Here is a 14031-nt window from a genome sequence, read left to right as displayed (position 1 = left end):
GTCCCTTACAATGGGTCGGACCAAACATCTCGTCTGACAGTGGAAGATAACATTCTTCTTTTCCAAGACAATTCTGCATAAAATAAGAATAATAATAAGATATGGAGTACGTACAATTACTTCATTCAAAGAGATAATCAAATATGTTTAGATTTAAACCTTTTTGACGAGCCTCAAAGTAGCGGGTGCACCGCAGTTTCCACGTTTAAACGTTTTTTCACAGTCGCCCGTGGGTTGGCCATAGTCGGCAAATTTTACATCAGAGAGAACATATCCTCCACCACAAAAGATGGGCACCATGTCTCTAGGCGCCGATTTCGCAAAGCACAGTGGCCGTTGATGCGGTTGAGATCCTCCAGATTTGGAACTGGAGAGAACACGTTTCCTATCACGGTGGATTTTGATGTCTCTTGCATTAATATAAGAACCGTTTATCTTTGAATCAAAACAAGACACATAAAAAAGGAATATAACAAGAAGCATAATGATTAAGCCATGACGAGGGAGAAAATGTGCAGTTTCCATTTTTATTCTAGTTTTGGGTTTCCTTATAGATCAGAAAGACAATGAAAATGCTATAAGATCGCTACTAACTTAAGGGATGGTTGTTAAATATAAATATGTAATGTTTTGATTTTGATTTACAATGGAATAATTATATGGTTCTTGGAGATGCGAGTTTGTTTGCGGATGTGGCTGCGAAGTTTTCTATCAATTTGTCGTTTAAATTTTGTTCTAAATTTGGCATTCGATCGGAGGTGTTGGTCAATGACACTTCTTCTTACAATTCAATTACTTTGCATTTTCAGTAGAAAAAATTTCCCCAAGACCTTATTAGTTTAACCGGTTTCACAGTTCCAGTGACCATTCGAATTTCGTCTCTGCTAATTAACTTTATTGAAAGGCCGGAAAACTAATTAGTATATTCTTCTTTCGATATTTTACGTTTGCACTCCAAAAATATGCGTCCTAGCCGTAACGGATGTCATTACTTTAGTAAAAATAATGTTTGGCCTACACAGCTAGCTGAATTGTAACGACGCTTGTATCTTGTATCTTAAGTCTTAACCAATAGTATCTTGTATTTGTTGTTTTTATAAGAGAATACAGAGCGCAAAGAATTTGAAAAGAACTAAACAGCTTATACTCGCTCTTAATTAATATCAAAAACTCGTGTATAGTAGATAAAGTTATGAACTCACGTATATATATATCAGTTACAAATTAAAAGACTTTTTATCAAAATAAGAGAAAAAGAAAAAGTTACAAAGGACTTTGGACTAAACTCAAGCAAAAAGTACCACAAAGGTTAACTCGGAAAGGAGTTCAACCTTTGGAATCTGAAACAAAACGACTAAAGTAAGAAATCAAAAACTAAGCTTTCGTACAAGTAGCGTCAATAATGAGTCTGAGAGGTCCCTTGCAGTGACTCGGACCAAATATCTTGTCCGGGACAAACAACTTACACTTCTCTTTCCTAAGACATTTCTGCACCCAAAAAAAAAACGATATATAATAATAAGAACACTATTTGTAAAATAATTATATATGTGTTAATTGATTTTATTTACCTTTCTGACGATATTCAAGGTACTGGTTGCTCCACAATTACCGCGTTTAAATTTCCCACAGCTACCAGTGGCTTGGCCATAGTCGGCGAAAGTGATTTTTGAAATAACATACCCTTTTTCACAATCAAAATCCAATGGCATTGGTTCACCATCCTTAGCCTCTCTATGAGTCGCGCACATTTTATATGATCCCCCAGACTCACTAAGAGAGGAATCATTGGAGCCGGAGAGACTACGTTTCGGGTCACCGTGAAAAGAAACGTCGTCCATCTTTGCAGCTACACTAAACACAGAGGAAATAAACATAGCTAGAAGCAAAATAAAGCCATGAAGACGACGGCAATGTGAAGTTCCCATTTTTTTCCCTAGTGTTCTCATAAATGATCCAAAAGAGTGTAGGCTATTAATTATGGATAATTATTGTCTTTAAATAATAATGAAAGTTTATATGAGAGGTGGATTAGTGTTGTGGTTGTGGACGTGGTCTTAAAGTTTTCACTTTATTTTTTGTTCTCCTTCTTCTTGGCTTTCGGAGAAGTTAGTGAATGACAATTCCTTTGACTTTTCTACGATTACTTAATAATAGGTTTGCATTTACAACAGCAAAAAGTAGAAATCCATTCAATGGTTTCTGAAACCGGTTAAACTCTCTCATGTTAGAAATATATTTTCTACTTTGCTGAAAATACATTGTCAGCAAAATTACATGTTCCATAATTATTATTTTCCTGTTGATTGAAAAAATTATGCCATAACTATTCATTTTTAAAATAAAAGAACTTTGATTAACGTTATTTAATTTTCTCAATGAAACCCTAAATTAGGACTTAGGAGTTTAAGTGAAAACGTACGTCAATGAATTAAGGTGTTTCAACTTTTTTGTCTATACGGATTTTGTATTGTTTTTCTAGGAATGTTATGAGGTTTAGTTCTCGATTGTGGGACAGTATGTACTTTGGGTGCATTAATTTTTTAAACTAACACAAATAATTGAAAGAAATAAATAAATAAAAAAGGGAAAACTTTTTTTTAATATGCGTGATGCCGTGATACACGGTTTAGAAGTATGTGAGAACCGACCATAATTGCTTCCTTGCACGTTAAGTCCCAGCTCTCTCGATGCATGAAAAGCCCACGTGGCATTGTTTCTCAATAGAACGGTCGTCTCAGATACGTGTCGAGCAAAAAGGATATTTGGATAAATGAATTCGGAAATTAAGGAGAATACCAGAACACACGTAGCAACTTTTGCTTCATCAAGGTCATCACGTGGCATCTCACTATAACTAGAACACTTGCTATAAAACCAACAAGCAGCTCTAAAATACTCATTAACACACCACGAGACAATTCGAAATATATATATTTTAAAAAATCTATCTAAAATCTTTCTTGGCATCCAAACAAACCATGGCATCAGGACAACGGGAGGCAGAGAGGTCCGCGAAGGCTGAGAGAGCTGAGGCCGCGGCTAGTCTAGCTGCTGAAGATCTGAAAGATATCAACAGAGGGGATGTGACGTACAAGGTAACGGAGAGAACTACGACGACCGAGCCGGAGAGGCCCGGACTAATAGGCTCGGTGATGAAGGCGGTGCAAGGAACGAAAGAAGCAGTGATCGGTAAAAGCCATGAGGCGGCTGAGTCTACCAGAGAGGGAGCCGGGATTGCATCGGAGAAGGCAGCGGGGATGAGAGACGCCACCGGAGAGAAGGCCGGAGAGGTTAGAGACACTACTGCGCAAAAGACAAAGGAAACTGCTGATTACACTGCTGATGAGGCCAGAGAAGCTAAAGATAAGACGGCGGACAAGACTAAGGAAACCGCAGACTACACGGCAGAGAAGGCGAGAGAAGCTAAAGACAAGACGGCGGACAAAACTAAAGAAACCGCAAATTACACGGCAGAGAAGGCGAAAGAAGCAAAAGACAAGACGGCGGAGAAAATGGGCGAATATAAAGATTACACTGCCGAGAAGGCAAAGGAGGCCAAAGACAAGACGGCGGAGACGGTGGGTGAGTACAAAGACTACACAGTGGATAAGGCGATAGAAGCAAAGGATAAGACTGCAGAGAAAGCAAAGGAGACGGCAGATTACACGGCGGATAAGGCTAAGGAAGCTAAGGATAAGACGGCTGAGAAAATGGGTGAATACAAAGACTATACAGCAGAGAAGGCGACGGAAGGGAAAGATGTGGGAGTGAGTAAGATTGGTGAACTAAAGGATAGTGCGGTGGACACGGCAAAGAGAGCTATGGGTTTCTTGTCTGGCAAGACAGAGGAAACCAAACAAAAAGCCGTTGAGACCAAAGACACGGCCAAGGTAATAAACTTGCAGAATATTTTATGTGTTTAGATATGCACAGTTGGTTAGTAAAATGACGTTTATTGCTAATTAATAGGAGAAGCTGGACGAGACCGGAGAAGAAGCGAGGAGGAAGATGGAAGAGATGAGACTTGAGGGCAAAGAACTTGAAGAAGATGCTTCTAGGAAGACGCAACAGAGCAAAGAATCGGCTGCTGACAAAGCCTATCAGACTAAAGATTCCGTTGCCCAAAGGTATACTATAGAACATGGTCTCCTAGTATAGTTCTGATCCTAGAGTCGGAAGTTTTACTAATTGGTGAATGTGCTAATATATATATGTTGTGATTGTTCTTGTAGAGGTGAAGAAGGGAAGGGAACGATAATGGGTGCGTTGGGGAACATGACGGGAGCGATAAAGAGTAAGCTTACTGGTGCTACGACGCCGTCTGGTGACGAGACACGGGCGGTGCGTGGAGACGAAGGCACCGGCACGGGGAAGACAACTGTGACGGTTGACGTGAAAGATACGAGGCCTGGGCACGTGGCAACTTCCCTGAAAACGTCGGATCAGATGACCGGTCAAACTTTTAACGATGTTGGGGAGATGGATGAAGATGCAGGGAGAGGCAAAGTCGTCGTGGAAGAGAAAGGGAAGCTGTGATGTAATAAATAATATAAACACAGCGTTTGGTTTTATGTGAAAGAAGATAACATGTTTCTTGTTTTTTTTTTTTTTTTTTTTNTGTAATGTCTTTTTTTCAATCTTGATTTGTAATAAACTGCTTTTCTTTTAGGCCTTTTGGGGTTTAACTGATCCTTTTCCAACATGGTGAAATGAAAAAGTGAAAGCATATTTCTAAATATCCGATTCTGTTGTTGTGGCTGATCATGAATTGATTTTTGTGTGTGGGGCAAGTTCATTAGAAAAGTTACAAAATAACGAACGTCTTGCTTCTCTTTGCTGTTAAGCATACATTTAAACTAAATCTGTCGAGTAATATGACATCAATTGACTAATATTGCCTACGTAATGGTGTTTAAAACACTAGCACCAAGCCGGATTGCCGGAAACAGGAATTTTGCACAATCCTTGATCCGTGGGGTTTTGTAAGATGATACAATTTCAATCAAATATATTATGAAAAATGTGTGAATAAATGGGTATTGGATTCGTAAAAGTACACAATCAAGATATGACTCTGCATACATGAAACTGTTGGAGAGCTCATGTCTTCCTATTAAACAAGCTTTTGAGATGATTCTCACTCGTGCTCTCACTGACACACAGCCAATTTTTAATATCACAAGGTTCCCTCGCTCAATTACAGAACAGAACTCCCATATTAAACAGACAAATCTCTGAAGTCAAATTGCTTGCTTAAGAGAGGAGCTTCGGCTCGTACCTGGTTTGTAGTCTGAGGATGATATGGCAACGTTCCCCATTTTTACTTCCATAGCTTCTTGCTCCTCATTCTCTGTCTTCTTTCTCTCTGTATCGAGCTTGTCTTCGGATTTTGGGTCTTTAGATGAGAGCGAAGGTTTTAGAGAGCGAGGACCAGAGTTGATCCACGGATGTAACAGACACTGAGCCGCAGTCGGTCGGTTTTCTGGAACGAAATCAAGAATCGAAACAAGAAAATCACTCAAGTCATTTGCATCTTGCTCACTGAACTCGTACTTCTCTGTCAGGACTTTGTTCATGGGCCAGAAACGGAGTCTTCTGATGTGTCGAAGATCACCATGTCTGTTAAAGAAATCTCTGGAGTAACGGCCTCCTAATGCTATCTGCAAACACACAACAAAGAAAAGGGTTTTAGCTATTCAAATTGTCGAAACAAACTTCTTAAATCAAACTGTCTGCTGATGATTCTGCTATACCTTGCGTGGCATCATCCCAAGAAGCTCCATCATCAGAGCCAAGTGGTCCTGTTAGCAGAAAAGGCCAATTAGATTCTCCAAACTTCCATAAACAAAACTAAAACGATCTAAAATATATGAAGATAACAGACATCAGGAACTAGAGCATACCTCGTCTCGATCATAATTGTCTCCACTATGGGGATCAAAAAGTACATCTCCTGTGGCAAGTTCAAAACATATGCACGCAAACGACCAGAGGTCTGCAGATGTAGAGTACTTAGATCCAAGGATTACTTCTGGACACCTATACTGTCTCGTTTGAATGTCACTTGTGAACTGTTTGTAAGTCCAACATGCGTTACCAAAGTCAACAAGTTTACACTTGAGGTCAGCAGATGCCACAAGGTGCCTTCTACTCGATCGACTCCCTTTCTTACCACCTTGCTTTTCTTTCTCGCCACCATCTAATCCATTTGTAGCAGAAGTTGAAGGACACTCTTCTTCCATCAATTTCTCCGCACCACTCGGTGTTCCATTAATCGGCGATTCAGAATGGCCTATAACCTCAGCATCTCCCTGAGCAGCCGAAAGCTTTGTCTTTCTACGAATACCTGTCTTTTGATTTTTGACAAAATCCCCATTGGAGTCAACTTGACTCTTATCCTTATCAGTAGGGAGAAGAACAAGAGGAGCTCCAGACTTGCTAGGATCTTTAGACGGATCAATCGTTGACGGTAACAAAACATTCTCAGGCTTGAGATCAGTATGAATAATAGAAAGCTCTTTATGCAAGTAGTCTAACCCAACCAACATGTGGTAACAAATCTCTTTAACCATGGGAATAGGTAAGCCACGGTAATCAGAATACTTAATCAGCGTTAACAGGTTATCACCCAAATACTCAAAAACCATACATACATGTTGCCCGTTCGGACCTGAGTGTTTGAAATGATCCAANGTCAGGACTTTGTTCATGGGCCAGAAACGGAGTCTTCTGATGTGTCGAAGATCACCATGTCTGTTAAAGAAATCTCTGGAGTAACGGCCTCCTAATGCTATCTGCAAACACACAACAAAGAAAAGGGTTTTAGCTATTCAAATTGTCGAAACAAACTTCTTAAATCAAACTGTCTGCTGATGATTCTGCTATACCTTGCGTGGCATCATCCCAAGAAGCTCCATCATCAGAGCCAAGTGGTCCTGTTAGCAGAAAAGGCCAATTAGATTCTCCAAACTTCCATAAACAAAACTAAAACGATCTAAAATATATGAAGATAACAGACATCAGGAACTAGAGCATACCTCGTCTCGATCATAATTGTCTCCACTATGGGGATCAAAAAGTACATCTCCTGTGGCAAGTTCAAAACATATGCACGCAAACGACCAGAGGTCTGCAGATGTAGAGTACTTAGATCCAAGGATTACTTCTGGACACCTATACTGTCTCGTTTGAATGTCACTTGTGAACTGTTTGTAAGTCCAACATGCATTACCAAAGTCAACAAGTTTACACTTGAGGTCAGCAGATGCCACAAGGTGCCTTCTACTCGATCGACTCCCTTTCTTACCACCTTGCTTTTCTTTCTCGCCACCATCTAATCCATTTGTAGCAGAAGTTGAAGGACACTCTTCTTCCATCAATTTCTCCGCACCACTCGGTGTTCCATTAATCGGCGATTCAGAATGGCCTATAACCTCAGCATCTCCCTGAGCAGCCGAAAGCTTTGTCTTTCTACGAATACCTGTCTTTTGATTTTTGACAAAATCCCCATTGGAGTCAACTTGACTCTTATCCTTATCAGTAGGGAGAAGAACAAGAGGAGCTCCAGACTTGCTAGGATCTTTAGACGGATCAATCGTTGACGGTAACAAAACATTCTCAGGCTTGAGATCAGTATGAATAATAGAAAGCTCTTTATGCAAGTAGTCTAACCCAACCAACATGTGGTAACAAATCTCTTTAACCATGGGAATAGGTAAGCCACGGTAATCAGAATACTTAATCAGCGTTAACAGGTTATCACCCAAATACTCAAAAACCATACATACATGTTGCCCGTTCGGACCTGAGTGTTTGAAATGATCCAAAAGCTTCACAACGCATTTGGTATCATCAGTGTCTCCTTCTGCAATCTGTTGCAATATTGTTATCTCATCCATTGCAGCTTCGGTATAGTGCTGAGCACTCTTTTGCACCTTTAACGCCACATATCTCTGTACATTCCATGAATTAGATTCAAGCAATTTGTATTAAAAGAGAGAGAGAGAGAGAGAGAGAGAGAGAGCAAAGAGAGAGGTGCGTACAGAGGATTGAGTGTCCCAGGAGAGCCAAACAGTAGAGAAATGGCCCCAACCGAGTTTGCTCTGAACAACATACCGGCCGTTCTTGAACGAGTCGCCGATCCGGACGGAGTGGTAACCTCCGCGGCGGTAATCCTCCGTTCCTTCGTCTTCCGACGTGTATTCACCACCGTCGCTGTTCCACTTCTCTACCTCCATATCCACGAACTAATCTCTCTTATCTTAGAACTTATATACTCTTTGGAATATCCGGCGACGATTGAATCCAATTTTTTTTGGATCTCTTTTTTTTTTTTTTGTTTCTGGAAGCTTGTGCAGAGAAGAGAGAAGAAGAAAGCTTAGCTGCTACTTTGTTTCAAACTTCTTTTATGAAACGTCGCCGTTTTTAAGGTCCATTGACAGGTTCGTCGTCGGCTGTTGGGAAAATAAATTATTGGAGGAGATGCTGACGTCATCACGACAATAATAATATATGGGCCTATTTGATGCGTTGGGTTTATAATTTGGGCCGAACTAATAAATATAAACAAACACACGGAAATGGCTTTGGTTAGTCTCTCTTATATATATATATAAGTGTCGACTGAATTAGGGTTTTCTAGTTTAGGGTTTCCGGGAGCAGCCTGAGCAGAAGGAAGAAGAAGACGAAGAAGAGGAGGAGGAGCAGCAGCAACGATGGTTCTCAAGTAAATCAAATCTACTCTAATATCTCTCTCTGTTTATGTTCCTGTATTGAATCTAATTGGCATCGAGTAGTGTAGTGAATATTCATGATTTTACTCCATCGGAGAGATTGATTTGTTCTGGATTGGCTCTTTGTTTCTCGTTAGTTTGGTAGTCAAAGCTGGGTTTTTTTTTTTTTCATTCTTCTATGAAGATGAGATTGTGTATTAGATGGATCTGGGTCTGTGATTGGTCTCTATATGATTCATTTCTAATCATGTAGACTTAGATATTTTCACTAGCAAAGATCATTTGCTTGTTGCAATCAATGTCTCATTTGGTGTATTATCTTTGGAATATATACAGGACGGAGCTTTGTCGTTTCAGTGGGCAGAAAATTTACCCAGGAAGGGGAATTAGATTTATCCGATCTGATTCTCAGGTTTAGCTAAACACTTTTTATGATTCGAATCCCCTGAGCTTATGAGATTTGTTGGTTTTGGTCTTTATATTTGTCTTTCATTGTTCCATCAGGTTTTCTTGTTTCTTAACTCAAAGTGCAAGAGGTACTTCCACAATAAGTTGAAGCCTTCCAAGCTTTCATGGACTGCCATGTACAGAAAACAACACAAGAAGGTAGTGATGATACTTTTATAGAGTTTCCAAGTTTCTGTATGATTTTTGGGATCAGGAGATTTAATTGATTTTTGTTTCATTTTATAGGATGCAGCTCAAGAGGCTGTGAAGAGAAGAAGACGTGCCACCAAGAAGCCACACTCTAGGTCCATTGTTGGTGCTACCTTGGAGGTGATTCAGAAGAAGAGAGCTGAGAAGCCAGAAGTTCGTGATGCTGCCAGAGAAGCTGCTCTTCGGTTAGTTTTCTTCTTCTCTCAAAGACTCGAATCATTCAACTAGTATCATCAAAATTGTTATATTTGAGGAAAAGTATTTGACTTTGAAATGAATTGTTATGATTTGACAGTGAGATCAAGGAAAGAATCAAGAAGACCAAAGATGAAAAGAAGGCTAAGAAGGTTGAATTTGCTTCCAAGCAACAGAAGGTCAAGGCAAACTTCCCCAAAGCTGCAGCTGCAGGAAAGGGTCCTAAGTTGGGAGGTGGTGGTGGCAAACGCTGAAGAGCCTAGCCATCTCTCTCACTTTGTGTTCTCTGCGTAGTGGCTACTTTTTTTTACTAGCAATGTTGATTCCAGAATGTTATGCCAAACGTAAAACCTTGTTATCAGTTTTTGTCTCTTTTGCAACTCTTATAATCTCAGACTTAAGAATTTTGTTGCTTATGAACTTCATTTTACTACTCTCTCTATTCTCTTCTCACATCAGTTGATTCAAAAGAGTTCGTGTTTTGTCCAACTTGTTTAAAGCATTGCGGACTACGTTGTCAACTGTTGTCATACGTTGGATTGCTCTGGCGTTAATGTGCAATTTGTCGATTCCAACTGGCTTTATCTAGTTTACAACAAACAACCTTGTTGCGTATCTTAGTTATGTTCAGGATTGTTGTTGTGCACAAGTGACAACCTGAATTGTTACGGATTGTTCAGAACCGAAGTTGCAGTGTGAGGGACACCGTGAATATTGGTTGAGTTTTCTTTTCACTATTCAATTAAATACATTTGAAAAAGATTCATGTTATTGGGTCAAACAACTTTCGCAATAAAGTTACTTGTGGAAATTTCTCACGGGGCCAAAACATAACATATGTCTTTGGAGAAAAATTGTGTTCATGCATGATCCTTGTCCCCCAAAAATGCCATACACTCTCGACTACACATTTCGATACATTATATAAAGGAAAGGATGCAATGCAATGAAAACAGAAGAAGAAGACGAAAATGACAACTCTACTACCATTACTTTTCTTTCTTTTTGTGCTTGTTTTGATTTTGGTTCCTCTTTGTATATTCGATCTACGGTAATATTTTATCAATCGAGAGGGATTCTCGTCTCTGTTTGCTATCCACACGATCTTATCTTTTACGAAGAACTACGTGTGGATTGCAAACAGAGACGAAAATCCCTATTTCGATCTCCTATCAGAATTCTAAACTCTTGTGGAGCAAAGAAATCTATTTCACTCTCGGAGATATATGAAACTTGTTTGTGAAGTGGGAAATAGAGAGAACCAACCGGCGTTATGACTGTTGATCATCTACATTCCACATCAACCGTTGCGGCAGCCCTCGCAATGATCTCAATAGAGTGCATATATACCAAAGTACTTTATGAAATTCGTATGTGAGGGCTGCTTCAAAGGTTCATGTGGAATGTAAGAAGATATGTATAGTTTAGAGTTAGAGAGTTTACAACTGTACATCGATCATTTACAAAAATGTTCATCAAACCAACAGGGGAGGAGAAAAAACAAAGGTTTGATTGAAAGGCCATTATTATATGCTTTCTTCTGAGATTTGTCATGTTCTGTTTTTAGAAAAAAACAAAATTTGTAAGCTATATTACAAAAGACTCTTCGGTAAAACTGGTTAAAAAGTTCTCTGTTGACCCGCCCTACATAGTTCGATGCAGCTCTGTTGGTCTTTAGTTTCAAAAAAAAAAAAAAAAAAATCCCCAATAACACTAAAAGTTTTTGAATGCTAAATTTCATTGAACCTTTTAACCCTTCTAAAAAAAGTTTATAGGTCCGCCATTGATTGGTGTATTAGTAAACCTTCATAATTCTTTTATTTGTATCGTCTATTTTATAGTTTATGTCTTGGTATGTTTATATAATTTACTACGATATTTATTATCCGTATTAATCAATCATACATAATCTGCTGTTTTTAGTACAATGCATGTGTTTCACTTCTGTTGTTCCTTGTTTCACAAGGAGAGCTCAAAACGTTTCTTGAACAGCCATTTTATTCCTCTTTATTAAGTGGAAGTCATTTGCAATGTTAGAACTAATTGGTGCGAGTGGTTATGTTCCAAAAAAGCAAAACAAAGCCTACTTAGCCTACTCTACTTGCAGCTCTGTTGTTTGTAAAATGTTTGAAATTTGTCCTCTTAATTGTTAGTAGTACATTGCAATAGAGAAGTCAGTAGCTCAGTCGGTCGAAAAGTTATTGGTAACATTCATGTGGAATATTCAATATTCCTAGTATAATTGAAAAAAAAAAAAAAAACTAATGAGATATTTCAAGAAAGCACTTAGCACTAAATAGAAAAAAAGAATGAATGCATACTACAAAATAAAGTAGAATATGAAAAGCAAAAAATACTCATCACTCACTTCCGCACGCCGTCTTGCATATTCGCTCATCATGATCCTTCTTCTTCTTCTTTTTCTTCTAATTTTGGTTTTTAATTAGTTTTTTTGTGTTTAATCATCAAACACCTACAATAGTTTGGAAATATATATTACAGATCTGTAAGAAATAAAACAAGTGAATCATCGATGATTTGTGCATGTGACGATCTCTGTTTTTACTTATGGGAGATCACTCAGTTTTCTATTATTATATCAGGTCAACTTTTTCTAACCTATTGAATTAAATTGTTTTATTGGTTGGTTTTGGGTTTGTTTCGGTTTAGTTTTGGACTTTTGGTTCAGGTAGCTGTCTTTTTGAGAAAATGATCATGAACAACATTAAAAAAACAAAGTATAAAAATCCAGTTGTATAATTTTTCATTTTTTGAAAAGGAGATCTTGGTTTAAGGTTTCTATTGGTTTTTGTGAGATTACGTCATGCGCGTATGAATAATAATTTATACGTCACGTTATTATCGTTGTTATGCTTCGCTTTTAATTAATCAAGTTTTAAATCATACTAATATATGTAGGTGTAGGTATCGAGACACACAAATCAGTCCTTTTATTTTGTATATAATCATGTTGCGTATGAAAAGGTTTCGAGTCTATTGACTAATCTTCTTTCTAAATTTTTGAAGTGGATACGAAGAAAGAGACAAAACAAGAGGAATACATTATTCTCTCTTCTATCTTACATCGACTCTGATCTGGATCTCAATCTCAATCTCCAAGTTTACTTCAAAAGCAATGACCAAGATCTTTTTCTTATTCTCTATCATCATCATCATTTTTCTTCAATCTCCACCAAAAATCCAATCCCAAACTATTCCAAGAAACATTAGTATCTTCATCTTGGCCGGGCAAAGCAACATGGCGGGTCGAGGTGGAGTTTATAACGACACCGCTACAAACACCACCGTGTGGGACGGTGTGATCCCCCAGGAATGTCGATCAAACCCTTCGATCTTCCGTCTCACGGCCAAGCTCAAGTGGGAAATTGCTAAAGAGCCACTACACGTTGACATTGATGTTAACAAGACTAATGGTATTGGACCGGGTATGTCATTTGCTGATCGGTTGTTTTACCGGTTCGGTCATGTGGGTTTGGTTCCTTGCTCTATCGGTGGGACTAAACTAAGCCAATGGCAAAAGGGTGAGTATCTTTACGAGGATACGGTGAGGAGAGCGAAAGCCGCGGTTGCTAGTAGTGGAGGCGGCTCGTACAGGGGGATTTTGTGGTATCAGGGTGAGTCGGATACGGTGGATATGGTGGATGCTTCGGTTTATAAGAAGAGACTAGTCAAGTTCTTTACTGATCTTCGAAGTGATTTAGATCAGCCAAATCTTCCTATTATACAGGTACGTTGCACAAAAACAATCTAGGCTCTATAGCCCCTAGTTAGTAGTAGTAATGAGTAAATAGCTAATAGTTCATAGAACTTTATGATTTTTTTTTTGGAATGTCAAATTATGTGTAATGACTTTAATTACTAATATTGGAATAGTGAAATTTCTTAAAAATAAAAGACGAAAACAATACATGCAGACTAAAAAATACATGAAGTTATTATTAAATCACAAACCTTATTGAAATGAATAGTATTACGAAATTTAATGTATTTAATTCATTGCATTATTTATCTTTTTTTATGGTTCGATCGTGATTACTTTAATCCAGGCTGTAGCTAATTTATCTTACTACAAATCCAGCTGTGGTGTATGCAAATTGACATTTTTGGTCTTATTCCTAAAATAAAAAAAATCTATTGGTATCTGATATTTTTAGTTAACATTCTTCAAATATCTTGTTTATGTGTTTTGTTGTTTTGGACGTAAAACAAACAAAAAAAGGTGGCTCTAGCGACAGGGGCAGGACCATATGTTGATGCGGTGAGAAAAGCTCAACTCAAGACAGATCTTAAGAACGTGTATTGTGTTGACGCCATGGGTCTACCTCTTGAACCGGACGGTTTGCATCTTACCACTTCATCTCAGGTCCGGCTCGGTCAAATGATAGCCCAGAGTTTCGCGGACAATATTCCCAATTCAGCTCAA

The 14031-nt window shown here is 38.5% G+C and overlaps 5 protein-coding genes across 5 annotated transcripts in view; 3 read left to right on the top strand and 2 right to left on the bottom strand.

The window, feature by feature from the left end:
• On the bottom strand, positions 1204–1959 carry LOC104781160 (beta-galactosidase 1-like). The gene is made up of 2 exons (XM_010505758.1): positions 1572–1959; positions 1204–1488 (listed from the first exon to the last, which is right to left on the bottom strand). Exons 1-2 carry the CDS (start codon positions 1947–1949, stop codon positions 1375–1377), a joined length of 492 nt encoding a protein of 163 aa, XP_010504060.1. The 5' UTR covers positions 1950–1959; the 3' UTR covers positions 1204–1374.
• On the top strand, positions 2903–4688 carry LOC104781159 (embryonic protein DC-8-like). The gene is made up of 3 exons (XM_010505757.2): positions 2903–3893; positions 3973–4130; positions 4236–4688. The coding sequence occupies exons 1-3, from the start codon at positions 2982–2984 to the stop codon at positions 4537–4539; spliced, it is 1374 nt and encodes a 457-aa protein (XP_010504059.1). The 5' UTR covers positions 2903–2981; the 3' UTR covers positions 4540–4688.
• Positions 4992–8418, bottom strand: LOC104781158 (SRSF protein kinase 1-like). The gene is made up of 5 exons (XM_010505756.2): positions 8046–8418; positions 7782–7955; positions 5907–6647; positions 5757–5804; positions 4992–5663 (listed from the first exon to the last, which is right to left on the bottom strand). The coding sequence occupies exons 1-5, from the start codon at positions 8238–8240 to the stop codon at positions 5244–5246; spliced, it is 1578 nt and encodes a 525-aa protein (XP_010504058.1). The 5' UTR covers positions 8241–8418; the 3' UTR covers positions 4992–5243.
• LOC104781157 (60S ribosomal protein L24-2-like) lies at positions 8617–10023 on the top strand. The gene is made up of 5 exons (XM_010505755.2): positions 8617–8728; positions 9072–9147; positions 9240–9341; positions 9429–9577; positions 9688–10023. The coding sequence occupies exons 1-5, from the start codon at positions 8718–8720 to the stop codon at positions 9839–9841; spliced, it is 492 nt and encodes a 163-aa protein (XP_010504057.1). The 5' UTR covers positions 8617–8717; the 3' UTR covers positions 9842–10023.
• Positions 12379–14031, top strand: part of LOC104781156 (probable carbohydrate esterase At4g34215) — a 2920-nt gene continuing 1267 nt past the window's right edge. Inside the window, exon 1 of the mRNA XM_010505754.2 lies at positions 12379–13214. Within this exon, the coding sequence (XP_010504056.1) occupies positions 12724–13214 (491 nt within the window). The 5' untranslated portion in view covers positions 12379–12723. The remainder of the gene's footprint in view (positions 13215–14031) is intronic.

This window comes from Camelina sativa, chromosome 4 (assembly GCF_000633955.1).
Source record: "Camelina sativa cultivar DH55 chromosome 4, Cs, whole genome shotgun sequence".
NCBI lineage: Eukaryota > Viridiplantae > Streptophyta > Magnoliopsida > Brassicales > Brassicaceae > Camelina > Camelina sativa.
This window is presented reverse-complemented; position numbering and strand designations above follow the sequence as displayed.

Bases quoted from the DNA above. Each gene is read 5' to 3' on its own strand.
- LOC104781158 (XM_010505756.2), bottom strand. From the start codon at position 8,240: ATGGAGGTAGAGAAGTGGAACAGCGACGGTGGTGAATACACGTCGGAA. The intron at 5,805-5,906 runs GTATGCTCTAGT...TTCTGCTAACAG, and splicing joins ACAATTATGATCGAGACGAG to GACCACTTGGCTCTGATGAT. The intron at 5,664-5,756 runs GTATAGCAGAAT...GTGTGTTTGCAG, and splicing joins TTGGGATGATGCCACGCAAG to ATAGCATTAGGAGGCCGTTA.
- LOC104781157 (XM_010505755.2), top strand. The intron at 9,148-9,239 runs GTTTAGCTAAAC...TTGTTCCATCAG, and splicing joins TTATCCGATCTGATTCTCAG to GTTTTCTTGTTTCTTAACTC. The intron at 9,578-9,687 runs GTTAGTTTTCTT...ATGATTTGACAG, and splicing joins GCCAGAGAAGCTGCTCTTCG to TGAGATCAAGGAAAGAATCA.
- LOC104781159 (XM_010505757.2), top strand. From the start codon at position 2,982: ATGGCATCAGGACAACGGGAGGCAGAGAGGTCCGCGAAGGCTGAGAGA. The intron at 3,894-3,972 runs GTAATAAACTTG...GCTAATTAATAG, and splicing joins AGACCAAAGACACGGCCAAG to GAGAAGCTGGACGAGACCGG. The intron at 4,131-4,235 runs GTATACTATAGA...TTGTTCTTGTAG, and splicing joins AAAGATTCCGTTGCCCAAAG to AGGTGAAGAAGGGAAGGGAA.
- LOC104781160 (XM_010505758.1), bottom strand. From the start codon at position 1,949: ATGAGAACACTAGGGAAAAAAATGGGAACTTCACATTGCCGTCGTCTT. The intron at 1,489-1,571 runs GTAAATAAAATC...TTTTGGGTGCAG, and splicing joins CCTTGAATATCGTCAGAAAG to AAATGTCTTAGGAAAGAGAA.